We start from the raw sequence: 16130 nt of genomic DNA, 5'->3' as shown, positions 1-16130 counted from the left end.
TGTTCTGTCTTAAGCTGCCAAGCTAGTATTTTGTGTGTTTTAAGCAGAGAGGTATTGATGCAGTTATATAGGGCCTTGGTGAGACCTCACCTGGAGTATTGTGTTCAGTTTTGGTCTCCTTATCTAAGAAAGGACATCATTGTCATAGAGAGAGTGCAAAAAAGGTTTACCAGATTGATACCAGGGATGGCGGGACTTGCATGTGAAGAAAGGCTAGAACGACTGAGCTTGTACTCGCTGGAGTTTAGACGATTAAGAGGAGACTTGATAGAAACGTTCAAAATTCTTAAGGGATTTGACAGGCTAGATGCAGGAAGATTGTTCCCAATGTTGAGCAAGTCTAGAACCAGGGGTCACAGTTTAATATAAAGGGGAAGTCCTTTAGGATTGAGATGAGGAAGAATTTTTTTCACTCAGAGGGTGGTGAATTTATGGAATTCTCTGCCACAGGAAGTGATTGAGGCCGGTTCCATAGCTATATTTAAGAGAGTTAGATTTAGTACTTGTGACTAGGGGGATCAAGTGGTATGGAGAGAGAGACGGAACAGGGTACTGAGTGGATGATCAGCCATGATCAAAATGAATGGTGGTGTAGGCTTGAAGGGCCAAATGGCCTACTCCTACACCTAGTTTCTATGTTTTCTATGTAAGATTCCAAGCACGTCATGATGAAATATATGCTTCAATTCCCCTTGCCCTATTGTACATTCAGTGTGAGAATATAAGGAAATTGGCATCCCCATCACATGATACCCACTCCTCATTTTTAGGAATTGTTTGATATGGAATCAAACACATGGATTCCTTTAAAAGAAAGTGCTTTTCATCACCCATAATGTCTTTGACACTACAATTTTACTTCTATGCAGCCATATTTGCAAAACAAAAATGTTTTCTGCTTGTTCTGAAGTTCTCAAAGCTCACAGCTACTTTCAAGACAAATTCTGCTGCTACTTTTATATAATTAAATGGAATATGAAATGTTTGACATTAAATCCATTGAATTCACCTTTTGGCACCTTTTTCTGAACTAAGATACCTCTGGTGTCCCGCCTGAAGCTGCAGTGGATGTTCACTGCAGCAATGTTCTCATTGTCTTTTTCTCATCCAGTTTTGCAGGGTACCTGACCAGAGGATGTGTTCAGCCAGAAGCTGTTCACCTAACCCTAAAGATGTTAGTTGCACCAGCACCAATATTCCTTATTATCCTTGGACTTATCCTTTTCAAATTGTACCCAATTGATGAGGAAATTAGAAAGAAGAACAAGAAAGCACTTGAAGATTTGCGGTGAGTTTGGGAAGAAGGAATTTCCCTTTCTTGGTTGACAACTACCGTCTCTCCTAAACTTGGGACAGTAGCATACCACTTTAAGTAAGTGCTCTGTGATTAGTAAGGGATTGCTTAAGGTGGTATGTGAGTGGAAAGAAAAAGTTTGAAAACCACTGTTTTAATTGACTTGTTACTACGTGCACGGTTTCATATCTCCAAAGGAAATGGCCCAATGACCATTTTCTCAAGCAAAATGTTTCAGTAACAATTGGGTCTGGAGCAGTGATTCTCAACCTTCCCTTCCCACTCACATCCCACTTTAAGCAATCCCTTACTAATCACAGAGCACTTGTGGCATGGGGATTACTTAAAATGGTATGTGAGTGAAAAGAAAAAGGTTGACAACCACTAACTTCTAATTTATACTTCTCAGATATTAACTTTGTCTTCTGTAACATAATCAATGTATACAATTTTCAATTAATCTCACATTTATTTAATATGCCTCAAGAGAAACGAAAAAAAGGAGAAAAACACATGTAATCAAATCCCTTCCTCGAAGCAAGTAAATGATATATATATGAATTAAATGACAACTTCCAGAAACCAGACAACGTATCTCAGGAGCATTGAAACACCTTAATTCTTTAAATTACGAAAGTTATCCATGAATGGGCCCACGTCCCTATGAAAATTAAACTTTATATTTTTAATAATGATTTTTGTTCCCTAAACTTAGGAAAGATATCATGTAACCATTGAATACGAGTAGGTGGAGCGTTGTCTTTCCATTTCATCAAAATTGCCTGTCTAGCTATCAGAGAGGTAAAAGCTAAGATTCGCTTTTGAGATTAAGTGAACCCAATAAGGTTCTATCTGATCTTAAAAATCACAGATAAAGTTTGAAAAAAGTTCTTCCAAATTTTTTTAAACTAGGGCAAACCCAGAACAAGTGGATCAGCGAAGCCTCAAAAACTTTACTCTTATCACATAATGGATCCATATCAGAATAAAAGTGAGATAATTTAACTTTAGATGTATGTATTCTGTGCACCACTTTGAATTGCAACATTGTCCCAATTTAGAAGTGTCGCATTCAGGTTTTTTTAAATTAACCTCAATAAAAATATTTTTAAAAGATAAGAACTGACAGAAATGTTCAGCTTTGAACTATTTGGGAGAATGCAAAGTTGTGATGTGAATGGTTCAGATGCCACCAGATGTGGACTACTGCACTCAGGTACTTGCAGTCTAAAAAGTCGCCCAGTGTGAATGACCACCCCGGCAGTAATTAGGTTAATTTTTTCCTGCAATTTTTTTTCCCCCTCTCCCCCCAATATTGCAGTCTAAAAACCATAATTGGTTATCAATTGCATCTTTTGGAGAACTTGCACCAGTGTTGTTTGGCTCCACCAGATGTAATTTTTTTTCTGCAAAAATGTATGACAGTGAGGGAGGCAGGATTTGTCCAGCAATATCTTGAAAGTGGCAGGTCTGCATTCCTTAAGGTCTGGAATGGATTAAGTGGTTCTTTAACAACTTGAGCTACACAGAGTGATTGATTATTTCCCATCATTGTTGTTTTACTTTCTTTTTTGCAGGGATGATGTCCAAAACTCTCAAACAGATTCAAATGAGCTCTGCAGCATTATATAACAAATATTTACAGATAAAAAGAGCTCACCTTAATATTTGTGTACAGTGTGCATCAAAATGTGAAAACAACACATCACCCAAATAAGTCAAACAAATGGATTGAAGAAAACATCTTCCACATTGTTTAATATGTTTACACTCTATTCAGACTGAACAGAATTTGTACAGTGTATATTCTAATCAAGAAAAACTGTACATATAACTTGGTCTAATGTAAATTTACTGTATATATTTGAATTAAAATATTAGTTGTCAATAAAATACTAAATCACTGACAGATTTCGAGTTATTTTTTGGTTTCACAAATAGAACAGCCATTTGCAGATTGGAATCCTGGAACCTATCCATATAACCATTTACAGAGCGGAAACAGGCCATGTCGGCCTTTCGAGTCCGCACCGGTTCACTAGAACAACTCCACTAGGTCAAACCACCCGCTCACCGCCAATAACCCTCCAACCCCCTCACCTCCATGTACACATCCAACCTTCTCTTAAATGACAGAAGGGACCCTGCCGCAACTATCTCATTCGGAAGTTCATTCCATTCTGCCACCACTCGCTGAGTGAAAAAGCCACCTCTAATATTTCTCCTAAAGTTTTGCCCCCTTACCCTTAACTCATGGCCTGTCGTTCCAATCTCCCCTGCCCTCAGGGGAAAGAGCCTGTTTATGTCAAGTCTATCTATTCCTTTCATAATTTTAAATACCTCTATCAAGTCCCCTCTCAGTCGTCTACGTTCTATCCTTTATCACTTGTTTGAATGATGAGTATTCAGCTTGTGTCATTAGATGATCCAATCTTGGAAATTATATTTGTGAATAAGAATTTTTTGATTGCTGCTATTGAGTTTCTTTTCTAAATCCTCTGGTCCCATTGTAGCCTGTAAGTACTTCAGATTGTCGACCAGGATTTATTGTCATGAACCCTTCAAAAACTTCAGTATTTCCATTTGATTCATCCCACTAGAGTTTTGATTTAAATGTCCTATTACACGGGACAACAAAGATCTGAACACTTTTGGGTGTATTTTATGGATTTTGGCTGCTGATCATGGAAATTGCTTGAAAAATATTTCCTACCACGTGCTGCTTTTTAGATAGAACCTATTTTTGTGACATTTTCAGTCTACTTTGAGCATACAAAACCTCAAAATATGACACATCATTGAAAGTTCATTTGCACTTGGGCTTCTTCCCTGCTGATCCTGGTGCAGTCAGTGATGAACGTGGTGAAAGGTTTTACCAGGATGTTGCGACCATGGAAAAGTGGTATTAGGGCAACTGGAATCCATCAATGCTGGCCAACTATTGTTGGACACTGACACAAGAGGCATCAGATGCTGAGTACAAACGAAGATCAGCAGCAAAACATTTTTGGGTCAGTTGAACTAACGCAAAGTGTCAGCATTGGTTATGCAATTAGATGTGCTAAATGCAATAAAAAGTAATTTAATGTATATCCAACTTCCTACATGATATAGCAAATCTGAAATTATCTTTTGTGTTCAGCTTGAAGTTGTCTATTTCATAATCATCAATTTTTTTTCTCCAGGAAACAAACCTTTTGGAGGGAAAAAAAGTTGTCCAGTGTTTTCAGCTGCTTAATAGAATGTCTCCCTTGTGCTATGAGCTGGGTTAGGTTTTCTTTGTTTCATGGATGACCAGGTTGTTTGTCACTGTATCGTCGTCAGGACCATACTATAATGTATTGAAACCAATAGATTGGCAGAGATTTTTGGTGCCGAGGTGACCCAGACCAGGCAGAAGGGAGGACGCTGACGTCCCGCCCCGTCCAAGGCCTCGGCCGCCCACCACCGCAACTCAGTTGGCCGTCCTGCTCCTTACCGTCACTCTGCTGCGGCGGGGCCTTCCGCGACACGAAAAAAAAAAGATTTTTGATGCCGTAATATAGTCTATAAAGACCAGTGGATTTATTGCATTTCAACCCCATTTATTATTGTTTTAATATTTTACAAGCATTAGTCTCTTAAAATTTCTCATTCTGAACCAGTCCAAAATCTTTCTGAAATATGGACAGATGTCAATTCCACGTCCAACAAGAGAGCGTCTTTTACTCCTGCCCCAAGGGGACTGTGGCATCTGACTTCCCAGAGCAACCTTCCTGTATGCAATTCCATTTCTTATTTTCTTCCTTTGACCTGTAAAGAATCCACATGTTGCTATTTTTACATCTACCATCCATTTTCACCTTATGGCTTCTCTCCAATTCCTTGATTCTATTTTGTATGTTCCCAAAATTCCACCCAAATTTCAACAGTATTGTTATTTTCATTAATATCAGCTTCTACCTTTTAGCTTTATCCATGGTGACACTGCCTTGCGGTATTGTGTTCCAAATCTACGACTTCTACAGGTAATTAGCAAAACAGGAAAAGAGAGCAATCCATTAAGCATTAACATCAACTCCTCAACATGGCTTTCACACTGAAAGTTTTTTTGTCAAATGGAATCTCTGATGAATAACCATCACCATCGCTGGAACATTGACAGCATCTAGACTGATCAGCTACTAGGCTGAGTCCTGAAGGATACAAGTGCCAGACTGGGACTACAGCAAATAGGAAGTGTGCCAATACCTACATCATCCTCACTAGTCCACCTGTGGCAGTCGCGACCTAGTTGGAGGCAGACTCCTGTTCTCATATGAGGACACCCTTCTGTGTTGCATGCTCCTGAACAGGCTGCATTTCCAGCCAAGCTGTTGTAGCCGGGTTACTAAACTGACTTATCCATTGTAAAATTGCTTGGGAATTAGTTACCTTGTTCTCAGAAAGTGGGATTGCCATATGGCAAGCAGAAGTTTTATCACGCACATTACATATATTGTTTTATTATGTGACAAAGGTATTTTGATTTCTGGACCAAATAATGATCTCCCGATCAGTGTAACCTACATCTCAGATGTTGACAGTTCTCTCAAATTGACACCAATGCAGTGAATGGATCTCAAGGTTGCATCGTTTTGTTGGACAGAATTCATGGAATGAGGTGAGAGTGGTTGGCCTTAGCATCAGGGCAGTGTTTAGTTCATCCATGGGATGTATTAAAAAGAGGTGATGAGTCGGCACACGGGAGGGAGATTGAAAATGTGGCTGAATGGTGCACCATCAACAACCTCTTACTCGATGTCACTGATGCACAGTAGTGACAGTAAGCAGACACAAGATTCAAAGACAACAGGCTTTATTCAGCTTAAAGACTCTGCTGTGGCTAGCTGTGCCCTGCTCCTGAGTGACTGACCTCGAGGGGCTGGATGTGGCTTATATCCTGGGCAGCTGATTGGCAGAGACCAGGGTGGGGTTTGGTCCATTCAGGTCAACATTGACAGCCGGCCAGGTGTCTGTCCTCCGCTGATCTTCCTGCAGGTACAGTGGTCGCCCCCTGCGGTAGGCTCGTGGTGTATCACCATAGTCACCAAAACCAAGGAGCTGATTGTTGACTTTGGGAGGGGAAAGCCAGAGGTCATTGGGGGGATCAGAGGGTGAGCAAATTTAAGTTTTGGGAGTCATCATCCCAGAATTTTCCTGGACCCAACACACCAATGGCATCATGAAGAAAGTACGTCAGCACCTCTGCTTCCTCAGGATTTTTATGGAGGTTTGGTATGACACCAGATACCCAGACAAATTTCTATAGATTTGAGATGGAAAGTGTGCTGTCCGGCTGCATCACAGTCTGTAATGAGGACACCAATACTCCTGATCATTAAGCCCTCCAAAAGCCCAGAACATCACAGGAAAAAACCCTTCCCACTATTGAGGATGCCACAGGAAATGTCAGAGATCATCAAGGATCCACACCATCACACGCTCTGTTCTTGCTGCCATCAGGAAAGAGGTATAGGTGCCACAAGACTCGTGCCACAAGACTTGTGCCACAAGACTCACACCACTAGGTTCAGGAATAGCTGCTCCCCCTCCACCATCAGACTCCTTGAGGACAAACTCAATCAGGGACTCATTTAAGGATTCGTATTTTTGCATTTGTTACAAGCCCAGAGGACCCCAAAACCCAGCAGCAATAGATATTCACCAAGACAAGTGGTTACTTAAATAAAATTTGCTTTTAATTATTTTTAAACATGAAAGGAAACAAGATCAAACTTTATCTTATTACTATTAACTAACTTAACTAATCCCCTTCTAATTCTAGGTGCATGTGTATGTAATATGTGTGTAATTTTAGAAAAATTACTTAGTTCACAGTCCAATCTCACTTCTCATTCCTCCAAGTTCACTGGTTGCAGGCAATTTTTATACTGTGCACAGAATTTAACATTTATAAAGTTCACCAGGCTTTGATGCTTGAAAGATAAATGATTACTGTTCAGGGAGGTTCTTGTTTGTTTTCAGAGAGAGATGTGTTGTTCCAGGACATCCACAACTGATTCCTTTTTAATCAGCCACTCCAGAGTCTTGCTGACAAAACTTGGCCCCTCAGGGTTTTCCAGATAATAACCTCTTTCTTTCAGGTCACCACAGAGTTCTTTTTTGTTCCCCTTATTTCAAGTGAAACATTAGGCAGTCCTCACTTGCATAAACCACAAGAGCTTTGGCCAGGCTGAACTAAGAACTCAACCCATCTGCAAAATGTTTTTTTTCCCACAAGCTTGCCAGCTTGTCCTGTTCCAGTCCCAGCTGCTGCTGCTGAACTGTAAAACTGCAGAACTGATCTCTCTCTCTCTCCCAAAGAAAAAGCCTGTTTGACTCTCTCTGCTTGCAAAACCACATGACCCTCAGAGCAGCAAGCTGCACTCCAGACATCCTACAGCTCCGAACTCCTCCTCCGATCACTTTCATGTGTTGCTTTTCAAAACCACAATCCATTAGTGAAGTCTCTTGGGCACTTCCCAGAGTTTTTGCAAAGGCTGCCAGGAGCCACCCTCTCTGGCTTGAGCAGAACTCTAGTATTTTAAATGAGATTTGTTTTAAAGTATTTGTGTGTGATCTACACTAAAAATCCTGCCCGATTTTTATCTCCCAGCAACCTATCCATATACACATTTTATTGACTTTTTTCTCTCTGTTTTGTACAATCAGTTTGTTTACATTTCTTTATTTGTTTACATATGTACGTTGAGCACAGTTTATCTTTGCACTGCCACTAAGTGGTAACTCTGTCTTGCCCACAGGAAAAAAGAATCTCAGTGTTGTATGTGATTCATGTATGTACTCAGGCAAGAAATCTGAACATTAAACTTTGACCTTTGAGAAAATAATGTCTCTCATCACACCTTTTTCTCCATTCCTCCCCCACCAGAGGAAACAATGTGAAGCTCGAATGATTCAGCAGGTTAGATAGCATCCCTTCTCACAAACCCCTTTTCCACAGGGATCCCAGTTAATTGGCTGTGTAGTGTCCTGGGATAGGAAGCCATTTGTGCTGTTTCTACCAAGCCACTCCTAACTGGGACCAATTACTATTTCATTGAAAACAACTCATTTCTGAGAATCGGAGTGTTCTACCTTCAACCTGAAATGTCCTGTGTAGCGTCACATGCAATTGCAGGAAGTTACATCATCATTCATCAGAACAATGGCTGACATCAGGCAGGTTGCGCTAGACACATAGGCGTATCTAGGGTATGATAGGAGGGGCAGAGAACAGAGGTGCTACTTGCAAGGGGGTGCCACTGTCCTCACCTTACCCGCCAGTGCAGTGCTGCACTGACAGGTCTGCCATCTTATCGGGCCGCTTCAGGACCGCTCGTTGGTGCAAGTGGCTCAATGCAGGATCAATAGGAAAATTGTCATTTTTTTTCCTACCCATAATCCCGCATGCAGTTGGAACCGTTCTGCCAGCACCAGCCAGACAAATGCTGAGCGGTTCCAGCTGCGTGGAGGATTATGGGTAGGGAAGATGGCCATTTTACCCATTGATCCTGCATTGAGCCGTTGACACTGCCAAGTGGCCCGATGAAGTGCGGGAGGCCAGCCCCCTGCACCCTCTGACCGGAAACGGAATAGCAGGTAAGGAACACATACTTCTAATACGTTAACACAAGTATGTCGGGTGGCAAGCGGCACAGTTGGTGTGTGGCAGCTTCTGGGCATTTTTTTTAACATGGGGACACGATGGCAGTGGCTGCCCTAGGATGTCACTTGACCTAGAATCGCCACTGCAAGTACTATAATTTGGATTGCTCTTCTAATTGAGAAGAGGAAAAGCTGCTAAGGAGCTAGTCAGCCTCACCTCACAACATGCACTGACAGCCTCAGCATGTGGTGAAATGTAATCACATTTAAAAAAAAGACATAATTTCTGTCCTGGGATTTAAATATTCCCTTTTCCATTGGTTTTATCAGCCGTGGATATGAGTAGGGGTAGAGCCGGTTAAATCCCCAGCATGAAATGATGTCATATGACACCAGCATTCGGACAGTGTTCCTTTTCCACTGGACCCTATCCCAGTAAATTCCCAGTTAATTCCTGGGATAGGGTGCCAGTGGAAAAGGGAGGGGGCTTTGATTGCTCAAGATTCCAGCACCTGCAGTACACGTGTTGCGTCACCAGAGGGAACTGCTACCCAGAATCTATCCTGTCAAACAACCTCTTGTTTTCTTCAGGTCATTTCTCTTTCTCCTCAACTCCAGTCTATTGAGGTGCAAACTACTGATATTTTCTCACAAATCAGCCTTTGCCTTCAAAAGTCCCAGAGGCCAGGTTTTTGCCATTAATTATCAGAGTCTCTGGGATAAATCTGTACCCTGTGCAGACAGGTCAACAAGAAGAATGGCATGGATAGCCCTAAAGGGAATTTGTTGTGATTTATTACAAAAGAAGGATAAAGTAAGTTTTGCAAACCCATTGGTTGCTTTGGTTTACCGGCTGGTAATAAAAGACACAAGATAAAAATCTGTGCACACTTTCCAACTGCCATCAAGTAGTCCTTCCTACTATGCAATTTCAAAGTAGCAAATATTTTGACACAAATATTGTAATGTTTTATTGTGAGAGGTGCAGCCTTGATTTCATTAAATCAGAAATATTTTATTTACAATTTGCAAGCATGGTACACATAAAAATTCTACCATTTTTACATAACACTAGGATTATAAGATTAGGAAGACATGCCTAATCACCAGCTCTAATAATGTTAATCCTCATTTTATTACACTGAGTATAGTTTCACTACTTTCTGCCAGTGACATTATCACAGTAAATGTTAACAATGTTGATGAATGACATGCCTTCTACCCCAATAAAAGACACCAAACCACTTCTTGCCTCAGATTATAAGAGTGTGTCCTGATGTAACAAAACCCTTTGCTCTTACTAGCAAGCTCCCATTCTGGGCTTCTCCAGGATGTCACAAACCATGACTATGAATGCTGCAGTCAGTTGTTACCAACCGTTCTCATCCTGCTCCGCTCACTCAGTCACAATGCCACACAGCCATGATTTCAATACAATTTTCTCTGGAAATGTATTCAGCATATTTTGCCTTGAATGCGAGAGTCTCTTTCAGCCTCAACATATCATGAAGCACTTATCTGGTAAATTTAGGAATTGAAATCCTTTTACAACTGCCAAATTGCTTTCATAGCTATTTCCCTGTCATCCAATGTTAGTTTCCGGCTCTATTCATTGCTCTTTTGCAATCTTTCTAATGAACTTCTTTAGATCTGCCAAAGCGATATATTTGAATATACATAGGGGGAGTAAAGGTAGCATGTCGAAAGTATCTGCTTGGAGTGATGTATCTTTACCCGTGGATAGATATTGCAAGACCTGTTCAGTTCCTCTAGCGCTTCTATGTTTTTTACCAAACCATCTGCAGACACACCTCAGATCATGGCAACAATGATAAAGACTCGCACTTCACAAACCTTTTGTTGAATGGGAAAGGAAGGTCAAAAAAAAGCGATCTTCAATTTTTTTTCCTGAACAACACTTCACCAACCTGAAAAATCATTTACTGAGCCCTGTTAAATAAATCCAATGCCATCAGTACTCCCTACCTTAAACCTCCATTCAGTTTTGCAACATCATGAATAAGGTCCTATTGCCAATGGCACAAAGTAATTTTCAGTTATTCCTTCACATTGGTGATGTCTGATAACATTTTTGTTTCTGAAAGTTTTATTGACTGGCAGACAAATACACTTATTGGTCCTGTAACAGTTTATACTTGGGCTGTCCATTCAGTAGAGCTGTCCTTTACATCAAGGGATAAGTAATTACAAAATAATTGAGTTCTCTGTCGATTAGGTCCCTGTACTTCATGTACAAGTTACGCAGCAGCTTATCCTCTTCATTTGTTTCGTACTTATGCATGTAAATTCTCGCCTGCAGATTAAACAATATCTCCATCACATAAAGTCTTAGAGATTTACCATATGCAATTTTTTTTCAAGCTGAGACAGGTTTAGTCTGTTGATACCTGAAACTTCACATATTCTACCATTCTGAAACCTACTGTATCTTGACAAACCAGTTAAGTCATAGATTCTCAAGGTTGACTATATGCCCCACAGGTGGGGCATGGGAATATTTTGGTGGGTTGTAGAGCTTAAGAGCTTAAGAATATATTAAGGAATACAAATATTTTGGGAAATAGCTAAAAGGTTGGTTTGAAAAAATAAACTCGTTATGTTGGTGTGAAAGATGTGACTTGGCCACACTGTCAGTACAACACAATTGTGGTAACTTCCAAGTAAAATCACTTGGTTCTTTTTATTTTCATAACATGTTTTTGCTCTTCCAATGTTTCTCTGTTATTTCTCTTATTTTAACTGTTGTTATCCTTGGTTAACATTATCATTATTTTTTCTGACCTGTCTTATTATCATCCATTCCAAATGATCTCATTGGTGACGAGGATTCCAAATTATTTCAACAATCGTTTCTCAGTCCATACCCCTTTACTTTTTCAGTTCAGTAGTGAGTGAGACCTGTATCTGTATATATCTTTGTGCACTAGCGTATTGACGGGGATGGGAGGGGGTGTCTTGCCCCAGGCGCCAGCCTGAGGGGGACGCCAAAATTTGGGAAAAATATAGGGACCCCAGTAAGTAAAGCACGAGGCTAGTGCAGTTTTGATCCACTCTCTGCATGAAAAAATGTCAGAAAGAGCGCTAGTTTTTTTATTCTTCATTTTTTTCTAGGGTCAGTATTCTTCCTTTGATTTGATCATTACTTTAATTACATTTTTCAGTTCTAAAACATTATAAAATATTGATTAATCTGTTTCAGGGAGCTCACGCTGTTGTATTAATCTGTTTCAGGGACCTCGCACTGTTATATATTCAAAATGGGCAGACCAGGCAAGCAAAAGGTTCGTCAATATTCAGTGGAGTTCTTGAAGTTTGGGTTTATACCTGCTGTACACCATGAACGTGCACCTTTTTGCCTATTATGCCAACAGACAAATGAATCAGGCTGTCTTGAAGCTCATTTGAGGGTAAAGCATCCTATTAGAATATTTTAAATCACTGAAAGAGAAGTTTGAAAATGGATCAAAAATCACTTCATTATTCTCTGTGCAAACTGTAGCCCTGAATCATATCCTTGAAGCTAGTTATGAAATTTTTCTGCTGATAGCAAAACATGGGAAGAATCATACGACTGAGGAGGAACTGATTAAACCCGCATATCATTGTTTCTCAAAACAGTTCAGCAAAAGGATGACAAAGATGTCTGAGCAATGCCATTAGTAATAGTACTGTCTGCATCGAATAGATGATGTGGGTCAGGATGTTGAAAACCAGCTTATTGAGAAGTTGAAATCACGAAAGTTCTCAATAAAACTGGATGAATCTACCTACCGTACGGGACAGTGAGGCTCTGTTATTGGCATATGTGAGATACATTGATCAGGAAGGGTTTCAAGAAGAGATGTTGTTTTGTGGATCATTAGAAACAACCACGACTGCAGTTGAATCTACAGCAAGCTCAAAAATTATTTGGATGAAAATGAAATACCAAAAGGAAACATTGTACCTTGTGCTGCAGATGGTGCACCTGCCGTGATGGGTAATAAAAACAGGATGTTATTAACCAAACATGTTGGTTGTGCATTGTGTTATCCACCAAGAAAACTTAGTTGCCAAGAAAGTTTCCCCTGTTCTACATTATATTTTGCATTCTGTGATCGTGTATCAATGCCATCAAAGCTAATGCCAAATGTGAACGTCTGTTTAAGCAGTTTTTGTGTTGATAAAAATGCAGAGCAAGATTATTGCTTCATTCTTAAATAAGGTGGTTGTCAAAGGGAAATTGCTTCAAAAGGTTTATGGAACTGTTTGATCTCCTCGGTGAGTTTTTGAAGAACAAACCTAACCAACCTGTATGTTACTTGATGGACATTTTTGAGAAACTAAGTACATTCAACAAGCAACTCCAAGTAGCAAATATGACGCTAGCTAATCCAAAAACAAAGATATTTGGATTCTAGAATAATGCCAAAGAAATATTTCTGCAAGAAATTGCAGTCATTTCTATTAGTGAATAAGTGTGAGGTAATTAATGCTGCTACAAATGTCTTTGTTGATCATTTGAAAATTGTTGCTTACTAACTTCAATTATAGATTTTGTGATTTAAAGTCAATGGATTTCCCCTCTTGGATAATTCAGCCATTGCCGGTGGACTTAGCTAATGTTGTAGTGCAATACCAAGAGGAGTTATCTGAGTTGCAACATGATGAATCTGGGAAAACTCCATTCAAAGTGAAAGGAACCATGATGTGGCTGTCTAACAAGATTGAAAAGAAATACCCAAACTTGACGACTTTAGCAAGGGTACTATTGATACATTTTCCATCATTTTATTTAGTAGAATGTGGCTTCAGTGATGTTGGTGATTTGCTACAAGCTAAGAGAAACCAACTGGAAATTACAAAACATGGAGATTTAAGGTTGAAACTAACAAAATTAGTCCCTCAGATCAAAAAAAATCTGCAGCCAGCATCGGGGCAATGTTCCCTCTGAAGTGATGACAATCTGCAATCTGGATTGCAGTATCTTGAATACGAAGATTGAGTAGACTGAGACTTTATTCATTGAAGCTTAAAAGGTTGAGAGGGGATTTGATAGAGGTATTTAAAATTATGAAAGGAATACATAGAGTAGATGTGAATAGGCTCTTTCCCCTGAGGGTAAAGGAGATTGGAACAAGGGGGTCATAAGTTAAGGGTTAGGGGGCAAAATTTTAGAAGTAATATAAGAGGATGCTTCTTCACTCAGAGAGTGGTGGCTAAGTGGAATGATCGGAAGAGGTAGTTGTGGCATGGTCAATTCTAGAGGAGGTTAGATAAATACATGGATGTGAGGGGGTTGGAGGGTTATGGGCAAGGGAGTGGGTAGGTGGAACTAGTGAATCAGTGCGGACTAGAAGATCCGATATGGCCTGCTTCCATACTGTAAATTGTTATATGGCTATATGGTAATCATGGGTCCACTACCGGCATCACCTATGGCTCCTAGAACGCTTCCATCAGCGCTGTCTCTGCTCCATTCTCAACATTCATTGCAATGACTTCATCACCAACATCGAAGTACTCAAGCTGGCAGAGTCCGCAAGCATCGAATCCATGCTGCTGAAGACCCAACTGCACTGGGTGGGTCACTTCTCCGGAATGGAGGACCATCGCCTTCCCAAGATCGTGTTATATGGCGAGCTCTCCACTGGCCACCGAGACAGAGGTGCACGAAAGAAGAGGTACAAGGACTGCTTAAAGAAATCTCTTGGTGCCTGCCACATTGACCACCGCCAGTGGGCTGATATCACCTCCAACCGTGTATCTTGGCACCTCACAGTTCGGCGGGCAGCAACCTCCTTTGAAGAAGACCACAGAGCTCACCTTACTGACAAAAGTCAAAGGAGGAAAAACCCAACACCCAACCAATTTTCCCTTGCAACCGCTGCAACTGTGCCTGCCTGTCCCGCATCGGACTTGTCAGTCACCAACGAGCCTGCAGCAGACGTGGACATACCCCTCCATAAACCTTCATCTGCGGAGCCAAGCCAAAGAAAGAAGAAGAATATGGTAATAATTGTTGAATGTGTGTTTGAGATGGGTGACATATTGAAATAGTAGTTGAATATGAATTATGTGTTCCAGTGTATTCCTGACCTTAATTGCATTGAAATATACTTGCAGTAAATGATTTAATTAAAACTTCTTTTAAATATATAACTTATTTCCTCTAATGGTGGCGCGTACGTTTTTTGGAAAAATTGAAATGCGGCCTAGAGAACCACTGAGTTAAAAGAAATACAGTAAAACCTCTGTTATCCAGAATATAAGCAAATAGCAAAAAACAAAAATCAGGGAAAATAAATTTAAAAATTCAAAATAAATAAGAATAAAATAATAGATAAAAAAAATACTTACGTTTAAAATTGTATAGGTAACTGTTCTCTGAAGTAACACATAAACTTTTGGTGAAAATGGGAGCAAATACTCAGCCAGCAGTGTGCCTTGGTTGTGCTTTGCTTGTAGCAACTGTTTAAATAAAGTTGTACAAAACAGCAATGGCGTCGCCCAGGATGAAGAACTGGTTGATGCTGCTCATCATTGCAGAGATTCTGTTAAAATGTCTCCTTATCCCTGCATAGTAAATGTTGTCCTGGTCAGAGGCTTTATCTTTAAACTTGGGAGAGGTCAGGGGGGGGGAGGGAAGTTAATTATCTGTAATGTTATTGTACATCTTTCAGGTGGCTCCATGGAGGGGGAGAAACCTGCTCGTGAAGCAAGTTAAATGTTTTGAAAGAGAGTAACTGAAAATAAAGTAAAATGCTTTTGGTTTATATATTCATGCAAGTGAAATTTGTTCAGTGTAAGTACAGTACAGTATTTTTGTCTTTTAAACCACTTATTCTTAATGCAGGTGTATTGGGTAGGCATTGCAAGAGTAAGTCTCAAGCAACCAGAAAATACTTTTATCCAGCATCCCCATTGTTGATGGATACTGTATATGAAAGGCCAATTTTGAGGAAATGAGTAAGGATTTAGAATGCCTGAATTGGGAAATGTTTTTTTCTGAAAAGTATGTGCTTGGTAAGTGGAAGACCTTCAAAGGTGAAATTTTGAGAGCATATTCCTGTTAGGATTAAAAGCAAAGTAAACAGGCATAGGGAGCCTCGGTTTTTGAGGGATATTCGGGATATGGTTTGGAGGAAGAGAGATGTGTACAGCAGGTATAGGCAACACAGAGCAAATGAGGTACACGAGGAGTATA

The 16130-nt window shown here is 40.1% G+C and overlaps 2 protein-coding genes across 4 annotated transcripts in view; one reads left to right on the top strand and one right to left on the bottom strand.

Moving 5' to 3' along the window:
- LOC138741449 (sodium-dependent lysophosphatidylcholine symporter 1-like) overlaps positions 1-3198 on the top strand; it is a 67693-nt gene extending 64495 nt beyond the window's left edge. For both annotated transcript variants that reach the window (XM_069895567.1, XM_069895568.1), the window contains exons 13-14: positions 1112-1288; positions 2872-3198. In XM_069895567.1, coding sequence (XP_069751668.1) covers positions 1112-1288; positions 2872-2926 — 232 coding nt within the window. In that variant the 3' untranslated portion in view covers positions 2927-3198. The remainder of the gene's footprint in view (positions 1-1111; positions 1289-2871) is intronic.
- A 1789-nt stretch (positions 3199-4987) lies between these two features.
- Positions 4988-16130, bottom strand: part of LOC138741448 (F-box only protein 39-like) — a 36349-nt gene continuing 25206 nt past the window's right edge. Inside the window, exon 5 of one of the 2 annotated variants that reach the window (XM_069895565.1) lies at positions 4988-5086. In XM_069895565.1, the coding sequence (XP_069751666.1) occupies positions 5069-5086 (18 nt within the window). In that variant the 3' untranslated portion in view covers positions 4988-5068. Of the gene's footprint in view, positions 5087-11012; positions 11238-16130 lie in introns of those variants that run through there. The other variant, XM_069895563.1, reaches the window with a different exon arrangement.

This window comes from Narcine bancroftii, chromosome 8 (assembly GCF_036971445.1).
Source record: "Narcine bancroftii isolate sNarBan1 chromosome 8, sNarBan1.hap1, whole genome shotgun sequence".
In the NCBI taxonomy this organism is placed as follows: domain Eukaryota; kingdom Metazoa; phylum Chordata; class Chondrichthyes; order Torpediniformes; family Narcinidae; genus Narcine; species Narcine bancroftii.
This window is presented reverse-complemented; position numbering and strand designations above follow the sequence as displayed.